General features: G+C 33.4%; 1 protein-coding gene across 2 annotated transcripts in view; it reads right to left on the reverse strand.

The window, feature by feature from the left end:
• Positions 1-6904, reverse strand: part of LOC148601557 (solute carrier family 2, facilitated glucose transporter member 5-like) — a 55466-nt gene extending 48562 nt beyond the window's left edge. For both annotated transcript variants that reach the window (XM_088554165.1, XM_088554164.1), the window contains exons 1-2: positions 6844-6904; positions 200-257 (exon numbers count right to left, since the gene is read on the reverse strand). In XM_088554165.1, the coding sequence (XP_088410291.1) occupies positions 200-257; positions 6844-6861 (76 nt within the window). In that variant the 5' untranslated portion in view covers positions 6862-6904. The remainder of the gene's footprint in view (positions 1-199; positions 258-6843) is intronic.
• Between the last annotated feature and the right edge of the window lie 5240 nt (positions 6905-12144).

The following is a 12144-nucleotide window of genomic DNA, read 5'->3' on the forward strand; positions in this document are numbered from 1 at the left end:
AAGTACTTTGAACTTAATTAATAATCTATAATTAGTATTAAAGCATGGTTTCTAGCAAAAATAAGAGCTAGAGATGAATTGGAAAATGTTTTACAAATTTCCAAGTATTACTCTAAAACAATTTAATAACTGGACTCCAAACTATTGGCATATCAAAGCACAGTTTCCCCAATAAGGTAGGTAAATTGACAAACATTACCTTCAGCACAAGCTGCACCAAATGAAAAGAGCAATATCCAAACTACAAGTGTCTTGCTCTAAAACAAAAATAAAAGATTTGTTTATTTTGTTCCTGTTGCAAAAACCAGGCAGTGGGTGGCACATGATAAATTTTGTTTTAAAAAAATCATCATTTCATATCACCAATGCACCCTTTCTCAAAGCTGAATGTTAGTTTTTGATTAACTGCAACAGTTAAAGAGAAATAACTACAAATTTAGAAAGCATTGAAATTCATTGAAAAAGGGATATAACTTTAATTTTGTGCAAAATTCGGTTGCTTTGTTTTGGTTGCTTTGTTAGTGAATTTAAAATTATTTTCTGAGCCTTACACTGGTGATTTAAAGAAACTATTTGGACAGTAATGGTATATCGACATAATGATTATATAAATATTACATTGGAACAAAAAATTCAGTGAATGAAATTTATCATGTGTCACCCATATCATGTAAGAATTGCTTGCAAATTGTTTCTATATGGATGCCCTCTTAATACTACAATGTTCATTGGGTACATTGATACTATACATGTACATGTACATTGTATTAGTCTGATGAAAGACACATTGGAAATAAGCCTGAATAATTAATGCAGTTGTTTTATTAAGTTCCATAGTCTATAGATAATGCACAAGAATTATGAATATAGGGCTTCATGGAGTCTAATCACTTGGGGCATTGGTGTGGACACAATATCGATTTTTGAAATACTGAGGAACTTAAGGACTTACAATCCATTATGGACACAACAACTGCTTTGGACAAAAATATACCACAAAATTTAAAATTCAATTTAAGGTTAAGGGTGCTAATCAAAGACTTTTGCCTTCCATCCCTGTAACTTAAAACCGTAAGAGACGTAAATCTGATACAAAAATGCAGGCTATAATTTTCATGAAGATATTGAAGTGCTTGATCATTAGAGTCTATTGTTTGGCTCCAATCTTTGATCTCAGAAGCATGAGATTCTTTAGGATGTCAGAACTCTTGTGGTCCTCTGTAATTAAAGGCCCAAATGTTACATGTAAGTATTAATTCCTCCTTCATGGTCCCAAACATTGACTTTTAAGTTGCTTTTTTATCTGATACCTGAATACATGTATTTATCGATCTACATTTAATTGAAAACTGTTTGTGCTTTAGCATTTATCGACATAAATAAGGTGCTTGTACCAGTTCAATTAAACATTGTTTAAAGAGATACAATTAGTAAGCTCCAGACTCAAATTTGGTCTATCATTGCAGGTCCGGGTGTTAAAAGAAAAGGCCTGCAGCAGTGCTAAGCTTGTCATAAAAGGCAACTAAAAAGTGCTCAGAAACCTAGCCTGGGGCTAGGCGGTCTGGCCACAGAGCAACTGGGATGTGTGCCCCAGGTGGTGGAATGGGGTACCCCTGGCATGTTACATACTGGGGTTGTCAGGCTATAATATGGAAAACCTGACTGCAAACCATAGTGGTGCACCGTGTTGGAAAAGATGTTGAGTTCTTCGCTTGTTAAAGAACCCTGCTGTGGTATTCGATAGGAGTAGGAATCTTTGCGCTCCGCCACAGGAAGCTAAATTGCCCGACCTTGCCCACCCCTCCCTTTTTCCAGGGGCAATCAAAATTTCTCAACCCTATTATCCTTGTGTCCCATCCCTTTTTTTTTCCATTTCATCATCATTTCATGTTCATTTTATCATCCCTTTCATGTTCATCACCTGAATATAGCCGAGATATTGTTGCTCAAACGTTAAACCCTAACAATCAATCAATTAATAAATCATTAAGACATTTTGATTGGATCATGCAGATCTCATTCTCAGACTACATGTAATTGAAAGTATGACCAAATGTTCACTCAGAATAATTTTTTTGGTTATCCCTGTCTCATATATTACAGTGATTAATAGTCCTGAAAGGAGCATTTATGGTTGTATTATCAACTTCATTCTGTATACTTATGGCAAGAAAAGCATCAATATTCGGTTTGTTCCTTCACTTTCAAGAGCAGAAAAAAAGCACAATGGCAACTTCATTTGTGTATACTTAAATATATGCAATTGAGAGCCAAACCAGTCTCGAAAAATATTTGCTAGTTTCGATGATTAAATACAAATCAAATCATAGCGTTTCAAAGATAGGGTTGGTCATGATAGTTACATGTAGCAGTTTGGTGCCCAGATGTTTATAAAAGTATGTAATCAATTTTACCCATAATTCTTGGGTCATAAAAATTGCAAAACGAAAATGAAACAAAACAAATAAAATATAATAGATAAAAGAAAGAATCGAAATGAAACAATTTTATAAAATGAATCAAATTGGAATAAAAACATAATTAAACGATACATTTCAAAGCAGAATGAGGCAAAACTAAATTAAATAAAAGAAATATTTTAAGGCATTTGGCAGATTATAAGAACCATGATGTTTTCCAGTGCGGGACAATTCGATCCCAATACATTTTTGGACCATGACAACCAATAATTCCTTGTAATACCAGATATTTAGACCTGATTGAAAAAACATATCAGACTATGACCATTAGTATAATGCTTTAGGACATATATCATTACAAAATTTACCATTTTGAAGGTTGTAAGTATAATGTATCAAATCAGAACTGACAAAAACTATCAAAGTTGTTATTAATTAATGTTTCTATGGGAGCGATAAAAGGTTGCCCCATCATTTTATTATTGTTGATGACTTATATTTTCCTTGACATCCTCTTTAATTTATTTTAACTAAAAATTCAACAGGGTTTGTACATAGTCCTATAGAAGAGTTCTTCGTGATGTCATCACTTACCTGTGATTTGGTTTTGGTTGGCAAAAAATCCACTGAGCAACATAGGGTATTAACTTTAAATCATCACAACTTTTTCATATATAAAGATAATTGAAAAATTCTTTTGGTTCCCATCATTGAAAATAAAATTCTTTTTATCCATGGAATTTTTAAATAGATATTCAGTAATTAGACTATATGTACATAAGATTTCATTTAAAATTTTATACAAAAATAGAGGTTTACATATAGATATCACTTCAAATTTATTTTTTCAAGTAAAATGGTTATAAATTCACATACATAATATGAATTATTTTATCTAAATGAAACATTTTACAGAACCAAAATTGGATATAAAATAACGAAGTCATAAAGTTTTGAAAATTGTGATTTTAATCATGAAATTGTCAGTTGTTTATTTGCCAACCAATTTGACATTTAATGATATGCAAATTAGTGAATATGACATCACTAATGCGATTGGCGAACTCTCCTATAACATAAGTTTTCATAGTTGCAACGGTTTTTATTTGGATGATTATATGCACAAGAGGCAGCCATTCTGAGTGTAGTGTTTACTGAAACATCATATCGGAGGTTATTTCCAAGTTATACAATTGAATATTGTTGCGGAAAGGTCGAAAACATAAATTACAATTAATTGGTTAAACCAACAAACATTCTATCCGAAGCAGTGACAATGGCAGACTCAATCAATGTTTGGACTCGTATGACAATTTGAGATATGCAAGTTCAGTCAGTATCAGAATATTATGTGAAACGAATTAAGAGGTTGAAATGCGATGTTCTGTTTCTGATGGATGCAATTTAACTTTGAGTATTTTATATGAACAATCGAAGTTATTATCCATTCAGGGTAGTTATTTGATATATATAAATTTGAATATCAAAATTCTTGGAATCAATATAAAACAAGAGGCTCCCAGCAGCCTGAATCGCTCACCTGGTTAAATATTTGCCTTTTAAGGGCAATAACTCTATCAAGGAGTTGTCAGACAATTTTGACTCCATTTGATTCATTGGACACATTTGTAAGCCTTATAATAAGGATCATTTCAGCAATGGAAAGCTATTGGCTAAACCTAACAGATTTGGAGATGTATGCAAAAATCTGCTGTCTGACCCCACTATACTATTTTTAGAAATGGCCACCATGTTTTTTCAGTGATAAAAAATCTGTCATTTCATTGAGGATACCTATAAAACAAAAATGTCAACTTTCATAATTGAATTCTGTAGAGCAGTTTCTGAGATAATTTTTTAAAGTAATAACATCATAAACAAAAAAAAAACGTCCAAAAGGGCAATAACTCCAACATGGGTCAACAAATTTTCACCAAAATTTGACCACAGATAGAGCTCTTCATGCTGAATAATTTTACCTGTCAGATTTTGGTTACACCTAATTGTTTTGGAGATATATGCAAACATCTGCTGTCTGACCCCAATGTTAATTTTTTTAGTAACAGCGGTCATGCTTTATAACAGATCAAAAATCCAAACTGTGATTTTGTTAAGGATGCCCTTTAAAACAAAAATACCAACTTTCATTAAATTCTGTAAAGTAGATTCTGAGGAGAAGATTTTAAAAAATAATAACATTAAAAACAGCCAAAAAAAGTCCAAAAAGGGCAATAACTCCAACATGGGTCAACAGATTTTCACAAAATTTTGACCACGGATAGAGCTCATCATGCTGAAAACTTTTACCCCCATGTCAGTATTCGACTAAACCTAACGGTTTTGGAGATAAATGCGAAAAACTACTGTCTGACCCCTATGTTCTATTTTTAGTAATGGCAGCCATGTTTTACAACAGATAAAAAATCCTCACATCACTTCTATGCACGATACCCCAAGAAATTCTTAAATGCTCAATAAGCCAACTCGTGGATGTTTTGATGTCACCATGGCGGTGCCATCATTTTTTCAAAGCTCGATTAAAAAATTTGGCCAATCAGGGATTTGAGAATGATCTGTCTTCGTCATCGAGCTGCAGATACTACATTGTCATTTTCTACCTCTTCGGTCGAGGTAGCTGCAAGTGCTATGACAGGAAATGGAAATATGCTTCTCAATTCATTAAGATGTTGGTAAACCCGTGCTTGTTTCACTTCATTTGGCTCAATACCACTAGTTAAAGATAGATTTATCAAAAAAGTAATAGGTTTTGCAAGAACTTGTGCCCCATCTTTAAGAAATCTTGATGGTATACTGTCTAAACCTGTACTTTTACTATCATTGAGTTTTTCTAACTCTCTGAGAATAAAATCCTCATTTACAGATGACAGCTCCATAAATATACTGATGTACCCCCATTCCGTTGGTCAAAATAATATTTTTCCGATCAAGTTACCGACTTGACCAGTCGACGCTGATATTATTTATAAAAATAAAATTCGGACATTCTACTTTCCATTTCTGTGAATTATGTTATGTGTATGTCTTTATTTAATTATTACACCAGTGACTGAAAATCAATTATCCGCCATTATTGTTTTCGCACCCCAAATCCGTGCATTTCCAGTTCAGAGATTAAACAATTATGGGGAGCCATATGGGATACAATACATTTCCACCAAATAAATAGAAATATGCTAGTATTGGATTTATTGAAAAAAAAAATTACAGTCATTTGCCATGAATGAGCTCGCAAAATGGTGACGTTTGAACGTCAAAACTCACAGACCCCATCAACACTATTTTGTCTTACTTCCTTGTTAAATAGCTAAAATACAACAAGGATTTTTCCCTGCACTACTCTAAACTTAGAATCACCTCTCAGCATGTATTCGAATTTTGGTTATACCCCTTTGGTAAACAAAAATATCTGCTTGGCAACATGTCTCGGCATGGAAAAGAAATGACAAAGGAGCAAAAAGAAATCATAATTGCTATGTCAATGGACGGAATTTCCAGTTATAAAATTGCTCATGCAACCAAACTGAATAGCAGAACAATTCAAAAATTTCTCAAGCGGTGGCGAGAAAGAGGAGACATCGAAAATTTACCTTGAAGTGGAGGACCTAGGAAGACAACACCGAGGGACGACAGGATTTTGTTTCGGTCAGTAAAGTCCAATCATAGACAAACATTAAGAGATCTTACTGCTCGATATAATGCTAGAACTGGATGTGATTTGTCTGCCAGAACTGTTTGTAGACGATTATTTCATGAGGGGTACAAATGATGGATCGTTTCCAAGAAAACCACAATATCAATGGTAAATTGTAAGAAACGGAGGCGCTTTTGCCAAGAAAAACTTCACTGGACAGTTCAATATAATTGGTCTTCAATCATTTTTAGTGATGAAACAAAGATAATGTTGGGAAAAAACAATAAAATTTATGTCTGGCGCAAATCTACTAAAGATTACGTCCAGAATGTGTTGGTGTTCGTGGTGACTTGGAGACTAATTGCCGTGCATCAATGATGTTTTGGGGCTGTATAACGTACTATGGCATGGGGACTCTTACACCTGTGCAAGGAAACATGAATAGTGAAAAGTATATATCTGTTCTTGATGATTTTTTGTGGCCTGGAATACCGGCAATCTGATCTTTGTTGCTGATTTCATGAAACAGGCCGGGTTCAGTGTCCACAACCTCTGACCTCTCACCCAAGCATGTGCAATCAGTTCCGTACAAAAAGGAACTAGGTATACCTCGGAAAGAGGGTACAGTACGTCAGTAGTATAGATTCTGACAAAACACTTTTCTATAAAATCTTTTGAAAATATTTGAACAAGTGTCATAAATGTACTCAATTTATGACTAACTATATATTAGATCATCCGCGTATTTTAAATCGATATGAGCTAGATAACCTTTGAAAGCGAAACCATTGGAGATTGGAGTATCCCAAACTGATTTGTCAAGAATATGGAGAGTAATGGAAAAGGGGAGAGAAACGTGTCGAAAAAATAGTCTTACTGATGAGTCGACCCACAATGAACTCGGCCAAAAAATATCAATTAAAAGATTCACAACCCTCTTACTCATTCTCAGTCGTGAAACAACAAATCAACTATCTTTTCAAAATGTACCGAATTCAAACTCTGCGCTTAAATACTCGTATTGTTCTTTCTTTCTTTTCATTTGAATACAAATGTAAATTTTGACAAGTCTGACTACTGGGATAATATATATACACATAGACCTGTAATCATTATAGAGATTTGTAACTAACTGAAATCTCACATTAACATTTTATCAATTAACTGACTAATTAACAACTTTCTTAAACGTTTTATAATAGGTTTCTGCTACACAACACTTTTAAAATAATGACAAGAATAACAATTATGTAAATGTATCAATACACCCTAATTCACAGCGATAAACAGAACTCGGAGGGATCAGCACTACACGGTGCATGCGTGCAACAAAAGATTTCAGGTAGGTCTGGAAATTTTTATTCATGCTGTTAAAAGAACATCTTCTTCAAGAGTCTTTGGGCTTTCCATAAATACAATTTGTTTATTTCAAATCTAAAAGGCTTGAATTGATCGGGTTTTCTATTATTGGCAAGTTCTGACAACAATTTAGCCTTTTTTCGCAATTTTGACACACCACCGATCAAATTCAATATACATATACCATATGCCATATACCATATACCATACTAACTCTTTTGAAAAAAAAATCCTGAACCCATGCAAGTGCCTGTGCTGTTGACCAGCAAAACACGAAGAATCGTCTCCACATGTGTATGTAGAAAAAAGAAACAAACAAAAAAAAAACAAAAACAAAAAAAAAAAAAACAAAAAAACGAACTTGTTATCGTAGATAAAGCACAGAGAACAGTTAAAAATGTGTTTTATATTTCTTTTCATGCACATCGGAAGAGATGAAGAACTAAAAAAACTATTTTGTGCATTTGAATGCAAACTACTGGATTATATAGTGGAACGCATCTTTTTATTCAATTTGCTTATTATGCATATACATCACTGTTTATAACAAACATGGATAAAATAAATGCAATTCTTTATGACTAATATGAATCTTTCGAATCTGTTTAAAGTTTTGATTTTTCAACTTTATAAATACACAATACTTCGACAAATCTTATAAAATGGTCATTTAATATATCGGGATGTGAATAGATTTGTTCGAATTCTTTCAGATTATATTTCAGCACCCTCCCAAGTCAGGGTTTTGAGACCACCTTCGCTCCATCAAACCCCTCCTTGTCTGAATAATGATATCGACAGACACCTAAAAACATGGCTTCAAACAATTACACCATTAGAAATGATGACATTAAAATTAAGAGAAATGTAAAAAGTGACAGACATAGATGTATGAAAAAAGAAGAAGAGTTTAAGTTTGAATAGCTTTATGTTATTAGACTACCACCTGAATATTGGAGAAAACCAGGATCACCATGGCCAATTGTGAAAAACTGAGAATAAAACAAAAAAGTAGAAACCCGATTATCAAAAAAATTAAACAAAAGTTTAAATCACAAAAATTATGTACTGCTTTTAACGATGGTACATTTTTATATACAAATCCTGGTCCATGTGGATTTGGAGCTGTGATGTATTATAATTAAACGTGTATAAGGAAGGATGCAACAACTGAAGTGAAAGAGTCGGGTTAATTGCACGCGTTTATTTATTCTAGTAGAAACTACCTTTAGATTATGTACACCAACCAGAAATTAAAAAAAAAACCTTAATACCCGGAAAGCAAATTACAGTCAATCAGCCATATTCTGATTTGTATAAGTCCTGCCACAACGGAGTAAACTATGCTGAAAGCAATGGTAATAAGAAGCCAATTTAAAAGGTAAAAACATATAGGAGTCAAAGTTGAATGTTGTTGTTTTCAACGTAAATGTTATTTCACCTTTATATATTTATGAAGAATAATGTAAATCTTCCTGAAAGACAATTCTAAGGATTTATTAGGCTATATTTCCTAATTATATTTCCGCACTCTGCTATCGTAAGTTATTTTTAAATACAAGTGGCTATTTTAAGGATGTGGGGCACATTGCCAAAACTAGTCGAAACCATGATTTTCTAACTTAAAACATCTAGGAAATTACTGAAGAATTTTATTACCTGAACCAGACTTTTTCACACCACACAATGGGTATTGTACTCTATTTGGTCCTGCTTACACAGAGTCTTCGAGGTACGCAGTTTTTCTGTGTATCATCGAGAACAATTATGTAGGCAATGACTATTGTTAATTTAAAGTAAGAATGAAGCTTTTTTTTTCCTTTTAATACGTACTCAGAAAAGTATGACTTGAAACGGAAATGCAGGCAACCAGTTTGGAATGGTAATAAAAAGAACATAATCCATGGATAACGATTAGACAGGGAAAATAGACACACACTACAAATAACATAAAATAACCAACATAACATGAACAAAGAAACAAAAGCAAATGAGTAACGCGGAATCAACTAAAAACTGGAAGCATGGATTAGTTGCAACGGTAGGGTATAATCGTCTTCTGAAAGATTTCAGAATGATTCCTTGTGATTCTAATTGGACAATAAGGAAATTTCTATTAATTCGGATGCAGTTCTTCTACGAATAACGTGATTCGATAGTGTTTCAAGTGTATGTCTATTTAGATCAATTATCAAATATATATATTCAAATTTGTGTGTAAATAATTCGAAGTTAAATCTTGAGAAAACAACTTCATCAATTCTAAAGACACATTGGTAGTAAGTCATTGCAATAAAGAAATAATTTTCCATTGGTTAATGTTGATGGCGTTACTGGGAAATTGCTGTTTTTAGAAATCTGAATCTTTGGCCAAACTGAACCTTATATAATATTTTAGGGTCATTTTTTTACAAAATACTTAAATAAACGACTGAATAGTAAGTCAAATTCTTTTAAGGAGGCAATTGAAAACAGACATACACAACAAAGAACATAAAGTAACTAAAATCATACATACAAAGTAACAAAAGTAAATGAGCAACTCGGTCTCCACTAAAGACTGGGAGCATGGACCAGGTGCCCCGCTAGGGTAAGAGTCTTCTACTTTTCTAGAAACACCCGCCGAGTTGCTCATAAAAATTAAGTCCGGGGAAGACAAACGAGGAAATGAAAACCATGGCACGTTAAATAAATCTGTTTTCATGGTGCAGATGATTACACCATATGCGAGTTTTCAGTGCAAAGGTACCCTAATACATGTTTTTAATTATGATGACTTATATCAAATAAGGAGTATTGCCATGCACAGAATGATGCAAAATATTAATGTCACACATATATCCATTTTCTGCATGATGGACACAGTTACATACAGGTACTTGATACAGTTATATGTGGACACAGCTAAGTAATGAAAGCAGAAAGCTTGAAGTCTCACGAAGAATCATAAAAAGTAACTTTTATTGGTTAGCTATACTTTCTCATTCATGGCAGCTAGTTCGTGTTTCACATTTCAATTTGAAAAGTTTATCGAATGGAATCTTTGTATGCAATAGATGGCGTTATTTCGAACATTGTCACACCTAATGAAAGATATTCCATAATGTAACATTGAAGCATTTATATTAATCTATGCTTCAATTTCCTAGTTTTGAAAGTGCACAGTTGCTGGACGCTGACATCTTTGTTCTAAAAGAAATTGTACCATTGCTTAGAGTGATTTCCCTTTTACATCAGTATTAGTTTGAAGCTTGAATATCAGAAGTCATTCTAACGTTTAAATATTTGGAAACATTTCTATTTGGATTACCCCCTTACTCCAGGTTAACTACAGTAAGTTACTACAGATGAGATCAGTTCCAACTTGTCAAACAAACTGTCAGAACAGCCGACTCTAGGACAGTTCTAAACTCTCAGGGGAACTGTCGTCAGAACGGCCGACTCTAGGACAGTTCTAACCTCTCAGGGGAACTGTCAGAAGAGCCGACTCTAGGACAGTTCTAACCTCTCAGGGGAACTGTCAGAACAGCCGACTCTAGGACAGTTCTCAAAGTGTCATAGAACAGTTCTAGAGCCAGCTCTTTTGAGAATTCTGGTGGAGCCGGCTCTAATTATGGTCTTGTATAGCCAACTCTACGAGAACTGCTTTACGAGAGCCAGCTCTGCTAGAATTGTCAGAAAAGCCGGCTCTGCTAGAACTGTAAGAAGATCTAGATTCATCATCTCTTGATGCAGTTCTCGTAAATCTTTACTTATAAATTCGTCATATACCTAATAAATTCGATTCCAGTAGTTTCGATTTTGTCGGAACCTTTCCCGATTGTAAGCTATATATGTCTTACATATACACGCGTAGTGATATTGAGGGAAAAACTCTTCATCCTTTTTGTTGGATTGCAAATATTTTTACTTTTATTTGTTTACAAACACTCAATGTAACTAGTATATTCTTCAATACCAACTATGTATACTCAAGAATTTAAATAAACAGTGACAAGTACTATAAATGTAAACATACATGTACATATGCAGTTTCAAATAGTTTTCATCTGATTTCATCTTAAAGAAATCAAAAACTTTGAATTGGCCTACAAATCTTAAAGATATGAAATCCACAAATCTTGTATGATGAACAGTTCATTTTCTTCGAAAATTTCAAAATTGGATAAAAAGCTATAATATCTATGCATTTTGACCTATTTTGTTATTTTCGCTAGTGTATAGGATAAATCAAAATTTGTTTCAAAACTTCAAATGTTAGGATAACAAGTCAAGTTTTCATTGTTTCTTTGAATATCACACGGTCTAACGTACACATCGGTTTTTAGTTGTGCAACTAGCTTAATGATGAATAATTTGGTTGGGACAGTCACATATGAACGTAATCAACGGAAATATGACCGAAAGAGGTAAGCAAAAATCTTATTTGTGCTTTTTCAGTCATCGTAAACAATAGGTTTACTCAGAAGAGAAATGTTTCCATGTTCGAAATGCTTTTGCGGTTTGATATCACATGTTACCGTCCTTTTTATTAACTTGCATAACTGTACAAAAAACGGGGATTTGTTCACGATTACTTGTACCGTTATGAAGATACTTTGTAATACAACATGTAATTGCCAAGGTTCCCCTGATTCGTTTATGCTTGTAGGCCTATAAATTTTCAAAATATAATAAGTTCGAAATGTAAATCAGCCTCTCGCCGATTTTATT

This window comes from Perna viridis, chromosome 12 (genome assembly GCF_037379345.1).
Source record: "Perna viridis isolate PV_CMFRI_1.1 ecotype Kerala chromosome 12, ASM3737934v1, whole genome shotgun sequence".
Lineage (NCBI taxonomy): Eukaryota > Metazoa > Mollusca > Bivalvia > Mytilida > Mytilidae > Perna > Perna viridis.